Source organism: Chelonia mydas, chromosome 8 (genome assembly GCF_015237465.2).
Source record: "Chelonia mydas isolate rCheMyd1 chromosome 8, rCheMyd1.pri.v2, whole genome shotgun sequence".
Lineage (NCBI taxonomy): Eukaryota > Metazoa > Chordata > Testudines > Cheloniidae > Chelonia > Chelonia mydas.
In genome coordinates, this window is record NC_057854.1 from 17870012 (window position 1) to 17896598 (window position 26587).

The 26587-nt window shown below is 42.1% G+C and overlaps 1 protein-coding gene across 2 annotated transcripts in view; it reads right to left on the reverse strand.

Annotated features, from left to right (window-relative positions):
• Nucleotides 1–385: 385 nt before the first annotated feature.
• Nucleotides 386–26587, reverse strand: part of LARS1 (leucyl-tRNA synthetase 1) — a 50853-nt gene continuing 24651 nt past the window's right edge. Inside the window, exons 16-32 of one of the 2 annotated variants that reach the window (XM_037905967.2) lie at nt 25834–25919; nt 25682–25747; nt 25505–25587; nt 23876–24014; nt 20709–20921; nt 19913–19970; nt 15354–15417; nt 14461–14644; nt 14107–14197; nt 13080–13220; nt 11058–11198; nt 10847–10957; nt 9312–9422; nt 6278–6382; nt 5227–5322; nt 3646–3778; nt 386–762 (exon numbers count right to left, since the gene is read on the reverse strand). In XM_037905967.2, coding sequence (XP_037761895.2) covers nt 557–762; nt 3646–3778; nt 5227–5322; nt 6278–6382; nt 9312–9422; nt 10847–10957; nt 11058–11198; nt 13080–13220; nt 14107–14197; nt 14461–14644; nt 15354–15417; nt 19913–19970; nt 20709–20921; nt 23876–24014; nt 25505–25587; nt 25682–25747; nt 25834–25919 — 2028 coding nt within the window. In that variant the 3' untranslated portion in view covers nt 386–556. The other variant, XM_043521423.1, reaches the window with a different exon arrangement.

The window sequence follows — 26587 nt, forward strand, 5'->3', positions numbered from 1 at the left end:
TTAGTATCAGTGCTTACGTATTATATTTTATATTCACTGAGGAAACTTCCATGTATGCTTTCGTTGAGGGGTCCTCACTATGCAATTCCTTCTGAGCTACAGGTCCATATAAAAATCCATTGCACTGTGCTTAAAGCCCCACCCCAATCTTTGAAAGAGTCATCAGACAATGAAAGTAAATGCAATTTTTCCGCTTTCTATTATTTTTATCAATCTATCCATAAGAGATCTGATCACCTTCTACGTACAGAAATCAGTATCTAGCAGATAATAATAATACCATGTAAAGGTTGGTCTAATACCAAAAAGTTGAGAAGCTCTTGAAAAAGGTAAATTTGCAGTCTCAGCATTTGGGAAAATTATTTCTTTCAAGAAGAGCCAAGGGGAAGGCAGAAAATGTTTATTATACCTATATTTAAAAGATTTTGGGGCCGTGCAACAAAAGATTTCTTTTAAGAAATGACAGTTATCTTGGTCCATTACAGATGTTTTCAAAGCCACTCTGGAGTTTTAAAATATCATATTAACCCAGGATCAAGCTGGTGTAGTCCACAATTTAATGAATTAGATAGACAATTGTGTCGCCGATATCCGCTGTCAGCCCGTTCTCGGTTATGCAAACCCGTTTCTCAGCCAGGTCTAGGTGGAAGACAGCTTGCTCTAAAATGGGAGTTTTCTCTGCATCTTCTTTTCCAAGCACAGGAACACGACGGGGGCCCAGCACAGGATCATCAAATCGCATTAGTTTTACTTTAGAGAGCTCTACAAAAGAGTTGACAATTCTCACGTCACAGGAGTCTATACCCAGGTTAGTGTTTCACTCAAACTAACCAGAATGGAGGTCTTTAATTAATAATGGGCCCTTCTAAGGCACCTTTCTTCAAAGAAATGCACAACACTTTATAAACACCAATCAAGCCTCAACAGCCACATGAGATATGTATTGTGACCATTTTACCAATGGGCACAGAGGTTATACAACTTGGTCACAAAGTAAGTTGCTAGCAGAACTGGGAACTGAACCCAGGAGACCCGATTCCTAAAACTCAGCACTGAATGACATTAGCTGCTTTTTCAGCAGCTATTACAGACCACAAACAATACTTCGCATCTCAAGAGCTTTACTAATGAGCCCAGAAACTAATTGTCGACTAAAGCTCTCTCCCACCACTAGCATTCATCAGATAGAAACTCCTCAGGTACTTGCTTAACAGTGATATCTCCTAGAAACAACAAGATCTGGAAGAATCATTGATGGACTCTCTCAAATGTTTTCATTCATTTCAAACAGCTGCAGAACTCTAGTTAACAGTGTGTATGAGTCCAAAATGTATTTTCTTTTCTATTTGTACTTTGCCATGCACATTACCCTGTACTCCTTCCTCGGAGAATTTTTTTTTTTTAAAATACTGTTTCCCTGTGCATCAATATAAAATGGTCTCTTTGTTCTTGAGATACTACAAATGCAAGCTGTCAAATCACATGGAAACAGAAGCAGCCTTGGTGTTACAAGCCTGTAGACCAAGTCCAGTTTTCCCTTCATATCTGGTTGCCAGATGCACTGCTTGAGGTTTCCTTGTCTGGCTCTGGAATTAGCAAAGTCTCCAGGCAAAGGAAAGCTGCTCTGTCCCTTTAAGAAAACTGTCAGCATAGGAGCCTGAAATGTAACATTTTTCCACCAATGTGTTTGATGGCCACAGTATTCTCCAATAAGTCATTCTTTAGCAAGTGAGTAAGGAGAAACTAGGAATTGCTAAACAAATCAATGTATCACTGTAAACTGGAGAAAAATACTTGTTTTAAGTGAAAATTAAAAGGAAAAAGTAATCTCTAAAAAAGTGCTGCCCAAATGACCTCTGAAATTATGCTACTTACAAAGCACTTTTTATTGTCAAGGCACTATAAAAATATTAATTAAATCAACCCTTACAGCACCAGTGGGAATATCCCCATTGTACAGATAGCCTCTCTGTACCTCAAATATGCTAAGGAATTTGCTCAGGGCCATACACTAAGTCAATGGCAGAGCCGGTAGGAGAACATAGGGTTTCCTTTCCTCCATTCCATTTATGCATCCGGTCCCTCTGGCACTTACAATGGTGGGATGCTATATTGCAACATAAGGCAGGAGTCAAACAAAAGTCATAAGGCTATATATGTGGAAAGCAAAGAATCAAGAACAGACACTGAATCACATGAATATCAGCAGCAACCTTGGAAGTCTCCAAGAGAAAGTTTGTGGAGGTTACTTTGGAGATAATTTCTCTAAATAGGAAACCACACAAGCACAGCACAGTGGGAATTCGAGATGGCCATAGAGTCAGTGGGTTTTTTGGATTTGTTTAACACACATTTTAACTTTACCATGACCCACTTTTTCATTGTTGAAAACCACCCTGAGCTGCTACAGGAGGCTGCAGCACCTACCTATTCCCTCTTGATGTTTATGTGACACAGCTACCTCTTAAGCTATTCTAAGGGGGGTGGAACAGAATGTATAGCAGTTTACCTGCAGAATCTGGCTCCTAAGTGACAAAATGCATTTGTCTTAATGCCTTCACACTGCAGCTCATTCCTGCCAATGAACACTAAGGGCTTTCCGAAAGATTCTGCTGGTACTTTTCCCCTATTTCTTTTAACACTATAGAGTCTGAAATTTAAAAAACTCTAAAATAAGGCATGTCGTGTATTAAGAAATGGGAGGGAATGGATGGCTCAGGGGATTTGTAATGGAATATTGAGCCTTTCACATTTAGGCCACTAGTTCCAATTTAGCAGAGGTCAGTAGCGACTGATAGACCACTGGGCAATTTTTGAGTGGTCCCTATTTGAAATGAACTAACGGCTTCTGTCTAGGTTCTTAGAGGACAAGTGTTCACATTATAAATCATGATATTGTAGTTGGCACTGTTTGGCCTTCATGTCAACTGCCTTAACTAAGTGGCTTAAGCATGAGATGTTCTATGACAAAGAGCTCCCTCCCTGAAGATTATGTCTGTAGATTGGGTATTGGTAAGGATATGGGGTGTAGAGAAGCTTTGCAGGATAAAGAAAAGCTCTGAAATGTCAATCTGGCACCTTCTCCTCAATGAATTCATTTAAAATGTCTAAACAGAAAATAAATTGCAATCCGGCAGTTCTCTTCAGAGGGCTCTAACCTAGGAAGCCCTCACCCTCCCGGAAGAAGCTCCATATAGCAGACTATTGGACCATTAACCCCCCTCTTGGGAATCCCTGGCACAAGAACACATCCACTGTGCACGTCACTGATAGAGAGTAAGTGGCTCTTTTGGCGGAAAATAAAGGACTAACCCAGGAGGGAAGACAGTGCTTAGTAAGGGTGCATATCAGAGGCACACTCATTTGCTCGTCAATAATGCCTCAGCTTCTGTAATTTTACGCCTCAAAAGGAGTATGCACCCTGCTTTATTCTGTATTCACATTCACTGAGCACAGAGCTCTTTGTTTCTTACTAAGCAATTATTAAAACAGGCCAAATTTCAGAAAGAGATTCCTGTTGATAATGAAAATCTGCCAAGCTGCCTCCTGTTTCCCAATGTCTCCTGGGAATTCTAGAAAACTGCACAATTGTTCAGAGACTGCCTGGTTGAAATGTGATATCTGTACTTCCAAGCCAGTGTTTACCTTTGATTCCTCTGTCCACCTTCATTAAACGCCTGATTATTGCATCTCTACCATCTCCTTGCCTGACCTCGATTTTTGTAGAGAAGTGGCCATTAGATGGTTGGGGGTTCACCAAAAATAGAGATATGCTGGGCTGTAAGACATTAAGAATAAACACACTTTTAAAAATCATGCTTTTTGTGGGTAGAATCACACAGGAAGCATGCAACCAGCAAGGGAACAAAGAAATGTCCGGCATCCAACTGCATTCTAGATGGACAAGAAAATCTTTTATTCAGAAATACTGAATACCAGTGAATGGTTGCAAGCACCATCACAGACCTAAAAAAATAAACTACAGCATATGTATAAAAATGTTTATTGTTTCTTTAAATACACTCAAATGTTTTGCTTTTAAGATATCCAAATAGCCATATTAAATTATTATAACTAGCTGAAGGATTGGTACAAGGTAGCATTACAGTGAACTTCACTGAGCTCCACGCCTTATAACTCGCTCTACCTCTCAAAGATTTCACTACAGAGAGGTGTAATGAGGTCTCAATTTACAGGCCTTTGTTGTTTTCACAAAATGCAATGCAGTATAGTAGTACATTATTGCAGTTATCATAATCAAAATCACAGCACATTTTGGGATGCATCGAATAAAGAATAGCACTTTCCATGTGGAAGCTCAAATTTCTTTAGACCCTGAGCTTTGCAATACCTTAAATAGATAGGGTGAGTAATAACTCCATTTTACAGACAGAGAGAGGTGAAGCGAGACTTGCCCAAGCCCACACAGGATTTTCATGACAGAGCCAGGAATAGAACCAAGGGCTCTGTACTCCCAAGTCTTGGCCCTGTGCTTTAGCCACAGGATCATGCATCCCTCTCTAGCAAGCGTTATTCTTGTGCACTCGTGAGTGAGTGAGTGTGGTGGGGGAAAGGGCAGGGGGGTGTTCCTCCAAATTCAGTCACCTGTGATGAGTCTCCCAGTTAGTGTCAGTTAGAGAGGTTCTACTGAAAGTAAACTTAAGATAAGACACAATCACAGTCATGTTAAATTCTACATCTAAAGAACAAAACAAGCATCACTTCTTTAAGTTAATTCAGTGCTTGCGAGAGGCACTGGATCAAGAACAGAAGGAGAGTTCTTCTACTGATCACACAACTTGAAACCCCAACATTACCCTGCCAACGTGCTTCGGCCCTTAACCAGACGCCCCACTTTTCGACATGAAAAGGTAGTTTAGTCTCCACACACATCCAGTCTGTGGCTTTTTTCAGCAGAAACACCGATCAAGGTGCAAGTAGGGGGATGGATGTTTATGATGTGCAATCACATCCACTGGAAACTGGACTGAGAACAAATTCGTATATCACAGGCTCCTGGATAGCAAGATAGTGACAATTTAGTCGTTACCAATTTTAGCTTAACATGAGCCAGCATGTCCTGTCACTAAGTGCCCTGAGCCACCTAGCCCTCCTGTGCATATATATTTTGATGGGAACACATCCTCAAATTTAAAGTCATTTTATTTTTTACATCAGTTAATGATGTACCCTGTATTTCCAATGCCTCTGGATTTCATAACTTACTTCCATTCTGAACACAGAAAAAGGTTTTCCAGGACAGCAATCTTCTTTTATTTTATCGTCCGCTTCAGAAGCAAATTTCACTTCGATATGATCCAGCTTTGATGCATTGGGAAAGAAGAGATAAAAGTACTATCATCCCCACTGAATTAATGAGAGATACCAGGCCACTGAAGTAGAATTGTTTCGACAGTACAGAGGAAGGCAATCCCCGTTGATAAAAGACAAAACGAAGAACAACAGGAACAGCAAACTTAAAAGTTGATAGCATACTATTGCCAGCATGGTGATCTTGCTCAGAGGATTGAATTCAAAATGTAGCTAAGATCACTGACTTCATATATTACAGAATATAAAGTGAGGTATTCAATTGCTTTAAATCTAAATATCATGAGATTAGAAATCCTGAAATAAGTTATTTCATGTAACTATGCCTAGGCTTTCCCCTTATTATGACCCTGTCCTTTGAGCTGAAATCTGGCCGTCACATGAAAGGGCATAATCACTCCCAAACTGGCATCCACATGCACTGAAAAAGCAGCATGCACTATATTCTAGCTCTAAATGCCCTGGCATGGAGATGACATATAGTTGATGACATATAGTTGCCATGGGAAGATCAGACGCTATAACAGCATAAGAATTCTGACTATGCTCACTGGCATTCCTTGGAACAGCCCTCTATGGCTCCAACCATGGAAGATGCTGATTTTCTGTAATTTTTGAGGAAGCCAGAATATTATCTGACGTCTTCCACTGTTCACCGGCAAAGAGCCTTTTCCCACTGACTTTATGTCAGACACAATGCCAGAGAGAACTGATTCTTCACAGCTGGGTTACCATTGGGGTCATCACTGTACGAAGAGAATCTCTCAAGAAGAGCAAACTCTGCTTTTTGTATTAGTGTAGGTGTCAGCGTTAACAAAAACATTAAACGTTTATGGTCATCCCAAATCAGAAATGAATTTAGTTAGGCTTAAAATCTCAGCAAGTGTTGGGCCTCCAGCTACTCCAATAAAGGTCAAATAAAATATGCCCCCAAATGAACACGAACCTCCAAGGAATTTGTCAAATAGACTATATTCTCCATGAGCACGGCCCGTTCATCAAATTCCAGCTCCAGATCAAGAACACGTGGACCCTTCTTCTCCAGATTTTCCTGTCATGTCAAAAGAAGGAAAATTTGGATTAAAACTCTCCCAGGTTGTAAATGAAGAGGACACTGAGAAGCTACACACTCTAGTTGCATCAGTCCTGAGTAGATGAGGCTATTCGCTGTTAGAGCTCTTTGCTGGCAACAATTTCACCACACATTATAGTACAGTAGTTATAATTGACAGTGAAATGGCTATTTTTACAGCAAGATACTGACACTGATGGAAGGGGAAGCGAACCTCAGCTCCAGTATTTGTATGGCTGAATGTTATTTTAAAAGCGAGAATGCATTTTAGCATAGAATTTGAAAAGTACATAGAAACAGCTGTAAACATTTCACTTTCTCTTTAAATGTGCGAACTGTAGGACACACTCAGTCAGCTGCCATTTTTCTTCTGCTTCACAGCAGGAATTCCAGTCTGATGACCTAGTTTGAGACAAGCAGGCAGAAATTGGACACCTTCAAAGTAACAGTACGATAAATTCTTCATAGAAAAAAAATGTACTTTGTATATTAAAGCACAGTTACTCAAAATCCCAATGTTTAATTTAATACACACAATGGGTGAAATCGGGCCCAGAGTGAAATCAATGGGATTTTTTCTATTGACTTCAAAAGGGGCCATCTCCTTGTCATCTCCTACGTATGAAATTTCTAATGGGAACAAAACAGAACTTCCTTTTCACAGCTAAGGCTCCAGCCCCTCTCTTCCTTTCACAAACAGAGCTGTGTTCCCTGAATGTCTAACAAGGTCAGATTTCAGGTGGTGGTGGCTTTCTGCTTCATTGATAATTTGTTTTTATGCATGGTTTTTTAATATCCAAGAATCTTTAAAAATTATCAATAATTTGCTTCAGTTTGTAAATTAGAAAATCTTTCTTTAATGGAAAGAACAACAAAGAAATATCTTTTGTACACTGAAGTTGCTGAATAATCTACTTCTGAGCATAGCATGTTGGCCCAGTGGCTCTCAACTTTCCAGACTACTGTATCACATTCAGGAGTCTGATTTGTCTTGCATACCACCCCCAAATTTCACCCCACTTAAAAACTACTTGCTTACAAAATCAAACATAAAAATACAAAAGCGTCACTGCACACTACTACTGAAAAAATTGCTTACTTTCTCATTTTTACCATATAATTACAAAATAAATCAATTGGAATATAAATATTGTACTTACATTTCAGTGTACAGTTAGCATATAGAGCAGTATAAACAAGTCATTGTTAGTATGAAATTTTAGTTTGTACTGATGTCGTTAGTGCTTTTTATGTAGCCTGTTGTAAAACTAGGCAAATATCTAGATGACTTGATGTACATGTACCACTGGTTGAGAACCACTGGCCTGGGAAATTAAAAATCTGGGCTGGTTATATAACTGCTATCTATTGTTGCTTCAGAACAGAAATGCTGAGACTTCTGATAAGCCTTATGCATAGGGAGGTGAAGTGGTAAGCATGACCAAAGCTCATGATGAAGGCAAGTCATCTAGTTAGTGCCAGCCTCCTCGCATCAGATAGGATCTTTAAATATAGGCTTGTTTCAGGATAGGAGACACACACCCTACAACCGTGAACAGTTAAAACACTACACAGCAGACCTTGTGACTTTCTGGAACCAAAGCAAGACAAACAACAGCTCCAGCATCTACATCAATGGAGTTCTGCAGCATCAAGAAAGCAGAACGTTCCCTAACAAAATCTTCTCCCCTTACCCCCTAAAAGCCATATGGTGTGTTTTATATCTGGGATGAAGGAATTAAACTAGTTTAATCTTAAAAGGATGCCATATCCCCTGGCATGTTTTAATGCAGCAGATACTGGCCCAGGAGAATAGTCAGTGGGGAGTGTTATAGCTGGTCTTACCCATTCTATTTCTCTGAACATTGTGTGCTTCAGCAGAAGGGGGTAATTAGATTAGTGCTGGATGCAAAGGGAAAGAAGGAGCCTGCATTTGTATGGTGCAATAAAACTCACTGCTCTACTAAGCAAACAACGTTGCTTACATGTGTTTAAAAAGTAGCTCCCTCTATTCACCATCAACATTCCCAATTCAAGCTTTCAAAAACACGAGTCATGCCCTCAAAATCATGAGACTGGCTTAAAAATCATGAGATTTTTTAAAATAATAAATGTTAGACTCTTTATTGATCTTTTAGTTTTTGAGCATACAAAGTTCTTGTGTTTGAGCTTTTCTGCGCCAACATGAGGGATAGAAGCTTACTTTTCTGACTCTCATGAACACTACATGACAAGGAGCTGGGGCTTTAAGAAAATCCCTAAGTATCTTGAGATTCCTGATAAGATTGTGAGAATCGGTAACACTCCATTACTAAAAATCCAGCTCAGCAATCCCCAATGCATTCTTAAAAACTGAGTGCCCAGTAATTAACTCTAGATTTGTGCCAAACTTCTAAACCACATTAAGAATTCTGCTAAGACAATTTTTAATATCCCCATAGCATCACCTTGTTTGTGTTCTCGGAATGAAAACTGGAACAAGAGACAATGAATTTGATGTATGCAGGAGGGATACACTTGAAGCAGTGTTGCACAAATCAAAAATTTGTATTAGCTGCGAGCCAACTAGTCCATAGTTCACTTAGGACAATACATATTGAAGGCATTTACACAGCACCTTTTGTCCAAGAGTCTGAAAGTGCTTTATAAACAATAACAAAAAGCCCCATTTCTTCTTCTTTGGGATATATCATCTGTTTTACAGATAAGAAATTGAATAGAGAGGGGTTAAATGACCTGTCCAACAGGGCAGAGTAAGGCAGAGCCAGGAATAGAGAGTCCCAACTAGAGAGTCCCAACACCCAGGTCTGTGCTCTAACCATTCGATAACACTGCCTACATTTCAGATCATTCTCTTATTCCCGACTGAAAACTTGCCCTTATCTTGGTTCTGTTCTCTGACACGTACCTTAATCAAGGCAACAAAAGGCATAACCCTCTTCATATATTTCTTCAGCTCCGGCAAGGTGTTCAATTCACCAGCAATTACTTTGTTATCTGGCATTTGTCCTCCATTGATCTACAACATGGAACAACAATCCATTAAACACTGCATAGCAAATATCAACACACTCCACAGGGATTTACCATTTTCCTCCGCACCTTCTTTCACACTCCCCATATGCCTGTAACGTCCTCTCTCTGCCTATAACGCACACGCCTCAAAATCCACCTGCTCCCACGATCCCATGGGGAACAATCTTCCAAGTCCCTTTAAATAACTTTTAAAAAGTAAACCTAAAAAAAGTTTGGAAAAAAACCCAAAAACCATGACTATATGCCACACAGGCAACCAATTTGATTATGATGTATATCCCTCACTCTCCCAACTCAATGTTTCTCCAAGCATCCTGTCTATCCCAGCCACACAGATTTTAAGCTATTTGAAACCAGGCCTAGAGATATTTTCAGAACACCTAAGAGACTTCAGAGTCTGAGTCCCATTGTCAAATCACTTTGAAAATGAGATTTAGGCACTTTTGAAAACATTACCCAACGTCTTTGTTCACTATGTAAAGCAACATGCATAAACCTATAACGTTAAATATGCCTGGATTTTTACTACATGTTTTAATCTTGTGTAATAAGACCCTCCTTCAAGCAGACGTGAAACAATACTATCTTAGGTCATTAATTTTTTTAAGGTTCAAATTCCACACTCCAGTATTTGCTCTGCAACTTTCACTGGCAGCAGTGACCACTGCACCTCTGCATCCAGTGGCAGACTTCGACCCTGATGTAAAGAAAATGCAGACTTCACTCCAATTTGGTTTACCCTCAGAATACCCACATTTGTTCATTTCCAACCATATGTGAAATGTAACCCTGGTATTACAGATGAGGGTGGAAAAACAGGACTCTGCAATCTATCAATTATGATATTGACTTGCAAGGGCTGAATAGAACAATTGTTCATGCACCATAACAATTACAGGATCAGTTCCAGCAGCTCAGCAATGCAGGGTTTGCTGCTTTTAAGCCAGATTTCCTTACACTGTATTACTTACAAGAGAGAAGAATTGATTGCATTTCAGCAAATTTCCTGCAAAGTTCGTGAATATCATACTAGCCAAGTTCCAGAACTGATGCTTCTAAGCCTCCTTGCATAATAAGGCAGAATTAGCCAATATTTCCTCAAAAACATTATTGGGGGAGAAATATTTTACTAATCTATGCATGTGAAAAAGATTAAAAGTAATGGAATGCTGGCCAGTCTTTATTTTAAAAATGTCAAAAGTAATAGGTCATATTGTGGACTCAATCATGTGCCAAAAACCATTTTCACTGAACACTGTAATCCCTTGTAGAGTTGTAAGAGCATAATAAAGCACGTTAAAACTATTTCTCCTTGCATTCAAATACCTTGGTGTCAAGTTAACTTTTGTTTCACGGACAGAAAAACAAAGCATATGAGAACTGCAATAAGTGTCAACAAAAGATCACCTGGTAGTGCTTGCGCAAAACTGATAGGGTGGTATACTGCCAAAGTGGGTAGGTCTTTGCCACATAGATGGTGCAATGGGATGGCTTCTGGGGCAGCTCCTTACTACCTTTCTAAAGAAAGAAGAGGGAAAATATGTATCATCTCAGAAGAGTCCCTGAATCTGTTAACTTTGCGCATACACTTTTGGACAAGGGACTTAGTGTATTCCACCTTTCCTTTCGGGGGTGCCATGTAGTTCTTGAGACGCAGTCGGAGATCATGGGCTGCTTCCATGAGGTATTGGGAAGATCGGATCAATACTTCATCCACTGGGCCTGCTACTGGCCATGAAGCTTTCATGATGGAGTCAGGCTGTCAACAAAGAAAATGACAGGCCTTGGGATTAACGGACATGAAATTCTGGTGGTTTCTCTACCTATTGTATTTTAATTGGAAACTGAACAGTCAGGGGATACATGAAGAGTTTAAATTTCGCAGTACACCAACTCACTAACCCTATAATTCAGCTGTGAAGTACAGAAATATACTCGTAACTAGCATGCATTTGTGAAAGTGTATTAATGCCCACACACACGTTTATGTTTATACCATTACATAATTTTTCATTTGCAAACTTGAAATTTACTTCTGTGGTTGTTAAATTACCTACACAAGTGCAGATATTGGCTGTATAACTAAGTGAATGAATTCCGCATTGTTATTTGTGTTAATTTTAGGTCACCTCATAACAATGAGGCATACAAAATGACTACACTAAAATTATGTATGTTAACACAACACCCTTGCAAACATAGCCACATATACAAGGTTCACATTGTCATACTCTCTTGCTGTATGACATGCATTCACACAATTCCTCTGTCTACATATGGAAGACATCCAGGTATTAAGCAGAAACCTGATCTAAGACCCACTGAAATCAGTACAAGTCTTTCTATTGAGTTCAACAGGCTTTGGATAAAGCCTTCATCTACAGATTATCAACTACAATTACTTTTCTCACACCAATATTAATTTTATAACAAAAACAGCATTTGTTACAAATACAGCATAATACACACACACCCTCTGTAGCCCATAGGACTAGCTTGCCTTTATTATTCTGCCTTTATTATATTCAGTAGTAATGCAAGGAACCTACAGACCTGCATTCTGTAAGACATTGTCTTCGGCAGTTAGCATGAGGCTCAAGGCCTATGAATTTTGGCATAGATAAACGGCCCAACGGCAACCCCTATGTTTTGGAGAACTCGAAGTAGAGTGTAAGGAGGGATTTTGTCCATAATGACATCAGCCAACCACAGAAACATGAGCTAACACCAGATTTTGGAAAGAACATCCAACCACAAGAGTGCCACGGCAACGAATTGACATATATGATAATGAGTTGAAATCATTAATATACTAACCTAAAGAAGAAGGATACCTTAACATTAGTAAGGGGAGGAAATACAAATAAGGAAGAGGGGAGAAACCCCTACTGAATATGCGTTAGATACGGTAGCATCAGCGTAGCATATTATAAAAGTGGCATCCTAGCTGTGGGCAGGAGGAAAAAGAGAGATGTATCTCTTGGGAGGTGACAGAATGATGGCCACATGTGAAGATGAAGGTGGTGATGATTATGAGGAAGATAATGGCTAATGTTTCCGGTTGTTCTGCAAGGAATGGTGTAAGTATGGATGTTCAGATGTACTTTCTGTATTATCTCTATCTACCTTACTGAGTTAAAGTGTTTGTGACTGTGTTAAATGTATTAATAAACTATTTGTAAATATAGAAGAGTTCCTATAGTGTGAGTATTGCAACTGTGCACATCGGGGTTCCCCACTATATAGTAATTTTAATAATACTGGGCTTGATCTTGGGACAATAACCTGTCAACCCTCAAAGTGATAACTGGGAATTCTTATACATAATCTATAGATCAGTCTACATCTTGAACACTCCAGCATCAAATTTCTCACATATTAAGTTCACATAACAAAAGTATCACAAATATACACTTCATATGTATATCATATACTGACGGAGGCCTAAAATTTTAAACACAAACAATGAAAACTGGGGCAGTACCTTCAATTCAAATAGATTGATGATGCAGTACAGATTGATTATGATAATTTTTCTCTTGCCCCAGACTTTTGGTTCAGGTTAGTCACAGTATGCATGCATGCTTAGTCAGCCCAAAGTAGAGTCTCAAAGAAGCATTCTTGAGTTATATACTAGTACCTTTCCCAACAGTGTCCATATATGTTCGCATAGATGAGGGCAGACTGGAGCCAGCAGCAGAGTCTGAGCTTCAATAAACTGGAAGACCAAGTCCCCGTGCATTCCTTCTATCGCTAGTTCTCGGTACTTGTCTTTTGCCGCCTGAAACGCAGCCAGCAGAGCCACCATTAAACATTCCAGCTGGCATGGAGAAATATTTCTTAAAAAGCCAATTTCTTTGCTCTAATATGTCTTTAAAATGTAAACAACCTAGAATCTGATAATGGATTATTAAAAGGACTATATTTTCTTAAACAGCTGGAAATGGAAGAGTATGAACTTCTGCCAATTGGACATAATAGTTTTACATTATTATTGCTCAAAAAAAAAAAAAAAAAAAAAAAAAAAGACATCTATCGACACAGACATAGAAGTCAAAGATAACTGTAAATGTATATTAGGTGCTATCATTCTGGATGGCCCATATAAAAGATGCCATTAAGTACTAACAAAAAAGGCAATAAATATGATCTATCATTCCGTACGCTGTTCAGCCTGCCTAATCATATTCGTGAAAGACAAGTCAAGCAGTCTCTACAAGATGTTATTAAGTGAAATCAGATGGTTCTGCAGACACTTTAGAGAAATGCTGACACCTCAAGAAACATTTCGAAAAACATTCCATTTCCAAATAGGTCTGCTGATGTATTTTCTGTATTTCTCATGTATATTATTCGTGTTTTTAAAAAAGCTGAGGCAAGGAATCACTCTTTTTAACCATTTGTCCTTTTCAGCTACACATTGCTCACCTAAGATCATAGGGCTCTATTTGCAAGATCACAGCTGCTTCCTGTAGAAGTATTATGCCACAAACAGACCACCATGACCTCAGATCCTTAATCCATTTACTTATTCCTGTTTCTTAGCACAATACGGACCCTGATTCAACTGTATAATTAAATAGGAATCAGATGTATCAGTACCAAAAGAAATGAGGTAACAAATGTCAGGATTTGGTTTCTTGCCCCCTGCAGAGTAGACCTCCTACCTGAAATTCAAAGAAGCCAGTCTTCAGAGCTTCCTTGAACATCATCTTCTCATAATTTTGATCCGTCTTTGTTATTCCTGCATTCATTTCGCTAGGAAGAAAAGAGAAGAGAAAACATTAGCATCACATAGTCCAACTCACATAATAACGGCAATAATAATTAAAGATAATGGTAATGAGACATTATAAATGACCCTGATCCGGCAGGAACACACACTAGTCTGAAAGTTAACTGAACATTTGTTTGTTTTAAAGCATTCATTATTCAGTAGAAATAGCTTCATAAAACAACAAATGTGAAATGAGACTCAATACCAAACTAAAAACTATAAAGATATTTATTCTGAAAGGTACCTGGCAAAGACTCTGTCATTGAAGGTGTTGGGAGTCCCACTTCTTAAACTGTCTCTATTTGCAATCATTTCCTTCACCCACTCCACCCAGGTGTAGAGACGGAGAATACCAGCATCTGCCATGGCTTCCACGAAGTTGGCATCCTCAACTGTGTCACCAGCATCAGCCAGTGCCAGACGCATGCCTAGAGGAATGAGAGACAGGATTAACTAACATGTCTGGCTCCACAGCCAACTAGTAAATGCGGCTGCCTGAATCCCAACTGATCTTTCATGCAGAGGGCCAGCAAAATGCAGACGGAACACTCACCTATGAAGGACAAGCGTGTATTGCATGTGGTCAATGTGAGTGAAAGCAGTGCCTCAAAAGGGATCTGGGTTGATTGGAGTGAGGAGGGCAGCGAACTGCCTTGTTACAGGAGTGAGAGGGACAAAAACCATTGTGTCCCAAGAGGCAGGAATGATCTTGGGTGGGGACATGTCCAAAAATAGAGGGGTATGGGGGAGACAAAAGAATGAGAGCCTAGCACAGCAGCAAACTTCTGCACTTTTCTCGTTCACTATCTAAAGGCCCTGGGCCTCAGAAGGGGACGTGTGACAGGAAAGGATGCAGAAACTGCCAAAAGGAGGTGCCAAAGAACCTTGCAATTGATGAAAAAAAGATCCTTCCTACTGACCCAGAGTGCCTCATAACTGATGCCAGGATTAACATGTACTCTGCATTCCTAAAGATACAAGAGCCTGGTGATTATTTACAGACAAGAGCAACCGATAACCATTCTACTTGCATTTCAAATATCAAAGCTGCAATGAACCCATTACTCCTTGGAAGATGGCAAGACATGCCAAAAAATTTAGCATCACTAAAACAAATGCAAGTTAGCATGCACTTACCATCTGCAGAAAACTTGTCAACAGCTTGGCTCAGGGTGAGGAAGTTGCCTGTAGATTTAGACATCTGAAAGAGAAGACAGACAAGAGAAATTCTGACATGTTCATGCTGCTCAGTCTGATAAACAAAGGGGGAAAGACACAAATAAAACAAGCTGTCCCAGCCTACGAGGGCAGGATTGTGTGTCATTGATAACCAAGATAGATAAGAGAGATTCCTGTGGCTTGCTCAGGAATTAGCTCTCTGCGCCTTGGTCTACACTAGGAGTTGAGGTTGATTTTAGCAGCGTTAAATCTATTTAACCCTGCACCGGTCCACACGACAAAGCCCTTTTTTTCAACTTAAAGGGCTCTTAAAATCGATTTCCTTACTCCACCCCCGACAAGGGGATTAGCGCTGGGAGCTATCCCAGAGTGCTCCATTGTGACCGCTCTGGACTGCACTCTCAACTCAGATGCACTGGCCGGTTAGACAGGAAAAGGCCCACGAACTTTTGAATTTCAATTTCCTGTTTGGCCAGCATGGCAAGCTGCAAGTGACCATACAGAGCTCATCAGCAGAGGTGACCATGATGGAGTCCCAGAATCGCAAAAGAGCTCCAGCATGGACCGAACGGGAGGTACGGGATCTGATCGCTGTATGGGGAGAGGAATCCGTGCTATCAGAACTACGTTCCAGTTTTCGAAATGCCAAAACATTGGTCAAAATCTCCCAGGGCATGAAGGACAGAGGCCGTAACAGGGACCCGAAGCAGTGCCACATGAAACTTAAGGAGCTGAGGCAAGCCTACCAGAAAACCAGAGAGGCAAACGGCCGCTCCGGGTCAGAGCCCCAAACATGCCGCTTCTATGATGAGCTGCATGCGATTTTAGGGGGTTCAGCCACCACTACCCCAGCCGAGTTGTTTGACTCCTTCAATGGAGATGGAGGCAACACGGAAGCCCCCCCCGTTTGGGGACGAGGAAGATGATGATGATGAAGTTGTAGATTGCTCACAGCAAGCAAGCGGAGAAACCGGTTTTCCCGACAGCCGGAACTGTTTCTCACCCTGGACCAGGAACCAGTACCCCCCGAAACCCACCCAAGGCTGCCTCCTGGACACGCCAGGCGGAGAAGGGACCTCTGGTGAGTGTACCTTTTAAAATACTATACATGGTTTAAAAGCAAGCATGTTTAATGATTAATTTGCCCTGGCATTCGTGGCTCTCCTGGATGTACTCCCAAAGCCTTTGCAAAAGGTTTCTGGGGAGGGCAGCCTTATTCCGTCCACCATGGTAGGACACTTTACCACTCCAGGCCAGTAGCACATACTTGGGAATCATTGTAGAACAAAGCATTGCAGTGTATGTTTGCTGGCATTCAAACAACATCCGTTCTTTATCTCTCTGTGTTGCCTCAATCTCCCACCCCGCCATAAACGTCTCCCCCTTGCTCTCACAGATATTGTGGAGCGCACAGCAAGTAGTAATAACAGTGGGAATATTGGTTTCGCTGAGGTCTAACCGAGTCAGTAAACTGGACCAGCGCACTTTTAAACGTCCAAATGCACATTCTACCACCATTCTGCACTTGCTTAGCCTGTAGTTGAACAGCTCCTGACTACTGTTCAGGCTGCCTGTGTATGGCTTCATGAGCCATGGCAGTAAGGGGTAGGCTGGGTCCCAAGGATAACTATAGGCATTTCAACATCCCCAACGGTTATTTTCTGGTCTGGGAATAAAGTCCCTTCCTGCAGCTTTTGAAATAGACCAGAGTTCCTGAAGATGCGAGCGTCGTGTACATTTCCCGGCCATCCCATGTTGATGTTGGTGAAATGTCCCTTGTGATCCACCAGTGCTTGCAGCACTATTGAAAAGTACCCCTTGCGGTTTATGTACTCGCCGGCTTGGTGCTCCGGTGCCAAGATAGGGATATGGGTTCCGTCTGTGGCTCCACCACAGTTAGAGAATCCCATTGCAGCAAAGCTATCCATTATGACCTGCACATTTCCCAGGGTCACTACCCTTGATATCAGCAGATCTTTGATTGCATTGGCTACTCGCATCACAGCAACCCCCACAGTAGATTTGCCCACTCCAAATTGATTCCCGACTGACCGGTAGCTATCTGGCATTGCAAGCTTCCACAGGACTATTGCCACTTGCTCGTGAACTGTGAGGGCTGCTCTCATCTTGGTATTCTTGCGCCTCAGGGCAGGGGAAAAAGTCACAAAGTTCCATGAAAGTGCCCTTACGCATGCGAAAGTTTTGCAGCCACTGGGAATCGTCCCAGACCTGCAACACTATGCGGTCCCACCAGTCCGTGCTTGTTTCCCAAGCCCAAAATCGGCGTTCCACCGCATGAACCTGCCCCATTAGCACCATGATGCCCACATTGCCAGGGCCCGTGCTTTGAGAGAAGTCTGTGTCCATGTCCTCATCACTCTCGTCACTGCGCTGACGTCGCCTACTCGCCCGGTTTCGCTTTCCCAGGTTCTGATGCTGCATATACTGCTGGATAACGAGTGTGGTATTTAATGTGCTCCTAATTGCCAAAGTGATCTGAGCGGGCTCCATGCTTGCCGTAGTGTGGCGCACAGGAAAAAGGCACAGGAACGATTGTCTGCCGTTGCCCTGACGGAGGGAGGGGCGACTGACGACGTGGCTTACAGGGTTGGCTTACAGGGAATTAAAATCAACAAAGGGTGTGGCTTTGCAAGAAACTGAATGGCCCCCTCAAGGATAGAACTCAAAATTGGGTTTAACAGGCCATTGACTTCACGGAGGTATGGAGGAGAAAATGAATACAAAATAAATCTGGTCTATTTCTTGTTTTGAGCCACTTCATCTACCTTTATACATCTTGCTGGCAGCAGACTGTGCAGTATGACCGCTAGCCATCGTCATCTCCTGGATGCTTGGCAGAAGATGGTGCAGTATGACTGCTGGCCATCGTCTTCTGCTGGCTGCAGATTAAAAGACAGTACACTGCCGGTAGGACTCAATCGCCATGAGACGAAACTTAAAACGGAAATGACTTGGCTGAATCACTCCCATGTTTGCCCAGGCGCCCCAACCTCATCAAGGTCGGCTAAAAGAGCACCCTGGACTTCGTCGATAACGGCTACCAGTCATACTGCACTGTCTGCTGCCAAAAGGCAATATACTGTTGCTGTGTGGCAATGCAGTAACGCGTCTGCCAGTACCCAGGAGACATACGGTGACGGTTAGCTGAGCGGGCTCCATGCTTGCCGTGGTATGGCGTCTGCACAGATAACTCAAGAAAAAAAGGCGCAAAATGATTGTCTGCCCTTGCTTTCACAGAGGGAGGGAGGGAAGGGGGGCCTGACGATATGTACCCAGAACCACCAGCGACAATGTTTTAGCCCCATCAGGCACTGAGATTTCTACCCAGAATTCAAATGGGTGGTGGAGACTGCAGGAACTGTGGGATAGCTACCCATAGTGCAACGCTCTGGAAGTCGATGGTTGCCTAGGGAATGTGGACACACTCCGCCGACTACATGCACTTAGAGCATTTGTGTGGGGACACACACAATCGACTGTATAAAAACGCTTTCTACAAAACCGACTTCTATAAATTTGACCTAATTTCGTAGTGTAGACATACCCTGCAAGACAGCCAAACTCAGCTCCTGATTCAGTCTCCTGTTTTCCATAAAGGGCTTCTGTCAACATAGCTAACATGGTTTGCAGAGGTGGTGTCTCTACACTGGCAGGACTCCTCCATCTGTCAGCGTATGCTGCATCTACACTAGGGGGCTCTGCAGCGTAGGCACAGCCTCAGTCTACACTGCAAACAGAGATGTGCCTTAAGCACATGCAGACATGCTGAGCTATCTTTAATCTAACTAGCTCAGAACAGCAGCAGTGAAGCCAGAACAGCAACACAGGCTAGCCACCTGAGTACATCCCTAGGGACCTGGGTGGAGATGGACAGTCCTTAATACTGCCTGTACTGCTATTGTTATTCGAGTTTGCTAGACCAAAGTTAGCTCAAGTATTTCTGCATGTGCTGCAGTCACAACTCTGACAGAAGTGTGGGCATACCCTATGTCACTTAGGCATTTTTGACAATTATACCCTGAGGCTAAAGCACATTTAATTCACTTTGACAAAACACATTCAGAAAAGCAAATTCTGTCTGCATGAACTTTCCCCTTTTCCCCCACTTTCAAAGTGAAATGCACCTTTACAGTACTGTAATTAAGATTCAGACATAAGACACTCTCCCATAAAGGCAGGTAACCCTGAAACTCTGGAAGAATTAAGCAGATACGTCAGGTAAACTTACAAAGCATTATCAGACCAGGTTTGCTTATGATCTGTGGAGGACCATTAAGTGGTCAGACACTACGGTATGAAAACCTAGACAGATGGAATGGAAGAAAAGCAGGCTCCTGCTTTGGAAAATGGGTAACTGAGGCATTTAATGGGAGGAGGTAATCAGCATGCTAAATGCTGCCCTGATTAATCTGCTGAAAGATATTTTTGAAGCAGGCCCAGGAGTTTCCAGTTGTCTTGACCATCACACGAATATCACAGATGAAAAACTATTGTACCTTCTCAGAATTCAGGAGGAGATGTCCATTTGCTCTCACAGCTACAGGCCATTTGTCTCTGCATTTGAAGACACAAAATATAGAGTATATTTTTATTTTAAAAAGCAATTACATTTTTTCTTCGAAAAAGAACAAAAGTCTAGTGATTTCAGTTAGGAATGGGCATGTTTTTAAGTGGAACCTTCAAAAAAAGGCACCTACTGGGGTATCTTGAGGGTTAATGTTGTCACTTTGAAGACAAAACAGCTACAGTACAGGTGGCTAAGCCTTATTGCTACTACAATTCAAAACATGCGCTACAGAGCTTTAAAAAAAAACAAACTACACTCCACTTACCCCCACTGTCTCCCCTTTTCAATTACATTTTTAATTTAATTTAGTGCCAGTGAAATTAGGGACCAATAGCAATGGATAAAGCCAGTTGTTTCACACACCTTTGCTGACAGAAGAAGCTTATGAGCTCTAAGAATGCTTGAGAGAGGAAATTTGCCCCATTTCTGCTATGATCCTGATCAGCAGCTCCCAAACTCTATTGGTTCACATATCACTTTCTTAAAGAATTGTTGAGAAGTGAATGGATGGAACATTAAGCTCACATATCACAATATGGGAACCACTGGTCTTGATGGTATATACACATACTTGCAACAAAGCCCACTAAAAATAAAAACAAAACACATGCTTTCACCCAAGTCCCAAATACAGAACATCCTGTCAAGAGCCATTGACGGGGGTACCAAGGCTGGAGGCTCGTAATTTTATCTCCACACTTGCTTGACGTCGCTTCCAAACTTACCTTTGATCTGGCCACATGGCTACGTGGTTATAGAGGTAATATGACAGATGGTTTGGGACGAGATCCTTGCCAGAGACTCTCAGATCCACAGGATACCAAAATTCAAACTCCTCCTTGAGCTTGTCTAACTTTTGCTTTGGAATCTGTGTCTTGGGAAATGGAGCAGTCCTGAAGAATATGTAATCCCAGACTTCTTTGGACATCTGATGCGCCCTGCATAGAAATATTAATGTCTTAATAAAGAATACACACGTGCGCGCAGTTAGTTCTTCTTTAAAGATCAGGATGTTTGTTTTTAACAAAACCTGAATCTGAGGCCTACCACTACTTAATTCAAAAATTAGCACTTTACTAATTCAAAGTGAGCTACAAACAATAACTAATGAATTCTCAGAACAGTCCCTATGAGCTAGTTACTCTTACTATTTTGCAGGTGATGAAAGTGAGACACAGTGGGTACATCTACACTTTAAAAAAACAAAACAAAACAAAACAAAAACCACTGCAGCAGCAAGCATCAGAGTCCAGATCAGTTGACTCAGACTCATAGGAGGGACTAAAAATAGCAGCTTTGTAGACATTCCTGCTCAGTCTGGAGCTTAATCTCCGACACCTAATGAGGGGAGGGTCATCTGACTCAGGCTCTGAGACTCACTGCTGTGGGGAGTTTTCTTACAGCGCAGATGTACCCAGAGAGGCCTTGCACATGGACACAGAGGACTGAGTCAATGTCATAGCAAGGCTCAGATCTCAGGATGTCCTGTCTCAGCCATGCCCCTCTCTACTTGACAGTGTCCTCTGAGTCCTGTAAAGTGAGGGGGATACAAACACTTCAAAGCCCTGGAAACTTGATTTTATATCTCTTCTCCATTCCTGTCTGGGCTAAATACTATCCTGAAAATGCAGAACCAGAATCTAAGTCTTCCTAAGCCTCTACGCCATGGGTCATTCACAGGTCATGCTACCATCCTTCTGGCGGAGGACAAGATTAAATCTCCTTCACATGTGTCAGCCCTTCCCCTTAACGGTCACAAAGAGGGCAGGAAAAGAAGAGGGAGGGAATCACTTGTTCAACAACACAAGGCAATCTCCCACTTCAGAGAGTGAGTATTTTGTCCCCATAGCAAGCAGTCCCACACTCTACCAACGCAGGCCAAGAGACAGAATCCCCACACAATTGACATTTTCTGATGATGAAAGGCATATACTATAAATCATTAGAGGCAGGACGACAGTAGTTTTAGAACAAACGTGCTACCCTTAGAGATCAGACACAAAGCCAAGGCTCCAGTCACCAGCAGTCATTCAAGATCCCATGGCACTTATTTTATGGGGGATTTCACTGTAGTTTATTAGATTCTACCTGCTCTTATTTCCCCAAAGTTTCAATTACCACCCTTTTTTGGCCCTGCTCAGCATCAAAGGCTTTACAATATAAGTTAGACAGAAACTACAGCTCACATATGAGACATCACCAGGCTATAGTCTACTCCCTAAAATGGGCAGTTTTAAAAATTTCTAGTTCTGGTGGATTATTGCTGAAAGGCTTTCAGTTACTATCCTACCCTACAGTTAGAGATGTGTGCTGTTACTCAACAGCTATGTTTCATGCCAAAGATCGCTGCACTATAACAATGGGTGAAGTGATCCCTAAACATCCCTTATTTACCGCAGAATACTGTTAATCTCTGCAAAAATTGCTTTGCAAACCTTGGATGTTTAGATGTTCTATACGAGGCAAAGCACATAATAGTTTACAGGTGCATCTAAAATCCAATGCAATTCAGATTGGAAACAAGGTTTGAAGTGAGCAGACATACCTAGTACAAAAAATATCTTCTGTATGTAATTAGAGGTGTTCTTTGAGTCAGATGAAACTCCTGCCAGGCTTCTTAAGATTAGTTTTTGCTGCAGGTATCTTGTGTTGGAATTCCTTTCCAGATTAACTAAAGCATCAAACAAGGCTCCAAAGCAGGTGTGTACAGGGGTCACAGAACGGGGGGGCCGGAAAGGCTAGTGTCCCTGCAGTGGAAATATTGTGAGAGTTCTGCCCCCACTTAAACTTGTACATGGGGTGTGTGGGGGCATGTGAGAGTGACACCCAGAGGGACTGAAGCAGCTGCCACAGGGCCCAGGATCAGGCATAGGGAGCAGGACCCAAAAAGGCCACTGCGAGGCCCAGGAACCAGTAAAAACCCCTTTTCATCCACGAACGGGCTCAGCTCCCCTCCTGCCACCAGCAGAGTCTGAATACCTCTCCTCACTCCTCTCTAATCCCTGCGTCCACCATTTGCAGGAAGCTTCCACCTCTCCCTTTATTCTCTCAGATGCATAAGTGAACTACTCTCCTGAACACCTGAAACACTAAACTAAAGAAAGCCCCAGCCTCGAAAGGGGAGAGTGGCAGTAGCAGGACACTTGGCTGTTCTTGTCCTGAGGAGAACACTGAACACAAACTATCAGTCACAGGTCACAGCCCTCAGCCACCCCATCTGGAGCAGACCTGGCAGACATCCGAGCACAACTGCTTTTCAGAGGACACTTACCAAATGAGCCAGACCCCAAAAGTGAAACCTATTCTTGGCATGTCAAAAATCCTTCCGATTCAACCGAGGAGAAAAAGCTAGAAGCCTTCCAAATAAATATTGGCTGCAGCATAGTAAAAATCCCAGTTTCTTAGAAACCCCAGTCTCTAGTGTGGGTTCATTTGTGATCAAGAGCAAGACCTATCCTCGTCCACTGTGTCCCCAGAAGCAGGCATGTAGAAGGGGACCAGCTGCAATTTGCTGAGATTGTAAGAGGTTACAAAGCAGATTTTTAGCAGGTACCACAGAATTACTTGCAGGAGCCGCAGTGAAACCAGTCAGTTACCAAAATATCATGCAGTTTCCATTTGAAGGCAGCAAGTGCTGAGCAAAGAAGGTTACTTGCGAACAGACCTCCTTCAGCTGCCCTTGGAGGAACTCCCTTGTGTCCTTCCCAATTCTTCCAACACTACCAGTCTAAAAGCTTTGCTAAATCGGGGCTCTACCTTTATCTATACTACTATCTATATATAATGCTCTAAGCACAGATCTGAAGAGTCGGCCTACAAGTTATACCTTTGGAAAGAGCCAGAACGGAACTATATTGAAACATACCATTCCTCACCAACCTGAATCCCCTACCTGATGCCAAGCGGAGAATCTCCTTGTCCACGCAGATTATCTCCTTGCAGCAGATGAGTGACTGTGTAGAAGGCCATGTAGATAGTGGAATCGGAGAGGGATTCTATCAGCCACTGCTCATCCCAAGGCAAACGAGTACCTACAAGAAGACCCAAAACAGATGATCATAACCAGGCACAGACCAGAATTCCCATTTTCCGAGTTCACAACAGATGATGGGATTTTCAAAAGTGCCCGAGTGACTTATGAGCACAAATCCCACTGACTTTCAGTTGGACTTTCGCCCTTAAATCACTTCAGAGCTTCTGAAAATCTCACTCAGGAGAATGGGCCAGTTGCAGCTGGTTTTTTGTTCTTGAACATCTTGGCAGACAGAGGGAATCCTTTCAGGGGACTGTTCTTAGCTTTCCTAATGCAATGTTCAGCTCACTTCTAAATTCAACAAACTGAAGCACCTGCTCACCTTATCATTTGCTCTGCATGTTTCATAGAAAGAGATTATCTTGGCCTGCTGCCATACTGAGTCAGGTGGTCTTGTATCAGGATCCTATTCTGTAAACTAACAAGGGTTGGGTCTGGATGAGAGACCTGCAAGGAAAACTCCCAGGTGCTGCAGGAAATGGTACTGGTTCCTTCTATGTCATCTCTGAACAAATGGGCCGTGTATGGTGATAGGGGCAGGGGTGCGTTATTGCGGGTGGTGTTTCCATATAAAAAAATATAAGAGCTCCTGATTAACTCAGGTTATGTGGAAGGGTGTCATCTTTTTGATGTCCTGGGTCAAATTCTAATTGGGGTAATTCTGTTCTGCCTACCTAATTCCTCCCACTAACCTCTCAATTAGATATTGTATTAGATTTAAAATGATCAGTATGTCTAGTGATTTTACAACTAATACAATATCTAATTGAGAGGTTAGTGGGGGGAATTAGGTCCTCTCCAGGTGAGGGTGGAGTAGCTGCCCTTAGTAGAAGAGTTCAAGTATGAGTGATGGTAAGCGGGAGCATGAGATTGACCAGCGGATTGGTGCGGCGGCAACAGTGATGTGGGCACCACACAGATCTGTGGTGGTGAGGCGGGAGCTGAGTCCTTGGATGAAGTTCTCGGTCTACAGGTTGATCTACATCCCCATCCACATCTATGGTCATGAACCTTGGGTAATGATTGAAAGGACAAGATCGTGGGTACAAGCGGCGGAAATGAGGTTCCTTCGGAGGGTGACTGGGCTTACTCTCCAAGACAGGATGAGGGGCTCAGCTACTCCGGAGAGCCTCAGAGTAGAGCCGCTACTCCTCTGGATCGAGAGGAGCCAGCTGAGATGGTTCGGGCACCTGACAAGCATGTCCCCTGGGAGGCTTCCTTTGGAACTTTACTGGGCATGTCCCTCTGGAAGGAGGCCCTGAGGCCAACCCAGGACACACTGGAGGGATTATATCTTCCAGCTGGCCTGGGAACACTGGAGAATCCCCCAGGAGGAGCTGGAACCTGTTGCGGAGGAAAGGGAGGTCTGGTCCTCCCTATTCTCCATGCTGCTACTGCAACCCTCACCAGGAAAAGCGTGAATGGATGAAAAAGTGAGAGTTACGCTCCTCAAGCAGCAAGTGAGGAAAAGCTGTGTGGTTTGCCTACCTAAGCCATACGTTCTTGAGCAGGCATGCTCCTGCAGCCAGCCCAGTGTAGCTTCAAAATTCTTTCTGGTCTCTTCACAATACCTATGTGGAACAGACTATTATTAATCCTTGGTCTCCCTCAGGGTTACACGCCACTTCCCGACCTACACTTTATCATCTCTTTCCCATAACTTACGTCTCTAGATCCTTCAAGCAGTCAGATGCCTGCTTCTTCCAGTTTACTTCGCCATAATCTAGGTACCTGAAGATGAAGCAAAATAATTAGAATAAAGAAGTTCACATAAGGGTGCAACAGAGGGATGGGTTAAGTGATTTCACTTCACTCACCACTGGTCACAAAGAGCCACCACACACTCATCCATGGACCTCGATATAACTTGTTTCTCAGGTTCCATATAAATCATTGCTTCACCCTGAAATAAAAGGGAAGAGGTATATTTATACATTTAAAGAAAATATAACATATAACACATAGGGCATTATATGGAAGGAGTTTACCAACAATAACCCCCCTATTATAATCCCACCTCAGCCAGCAATTTACCGTGATGCCTTGGACAAGCCTCAGCCTCTCTATGACTTGGTATTTGCAACTATAAAATAGAGAAAATACTATCAACTGTATCAGATGCTGAGGCTTATTTTATATAATGTTGTAAAGTGTGTGGCGATTTTCAGCTAAAAGGTGCTATAGAAGCACAAAGTCTTTACTGTTTAAAGCTATGTACAGATGGTAAAAATGTGTATAACAAGGCTTTAAAATATGATGCACAAAATCCTCAAGAACTAGACAAAACGGGGAATGGGAGAGAAGTGAGTGATTAGGTTTAACTCCGCATCCATATTCTGTATCAGAGAAAAGAGATAGAGCACCACACTGCAGACTGAAAGGAACGATTCTGCACTGACAGAAATATAGATTAAATAACTGAAGCCTTTTCCATATTATCACCATGATTCTATGGGCTATGACTAGGCCATAAGGCATGCCTCTATATAAGGCAGTACGCACAAAGCTAAAAAAAACAGACATCTCTTTCTACTTGATCCATCAGGTACAATACATTTCTTTTTATCTAAA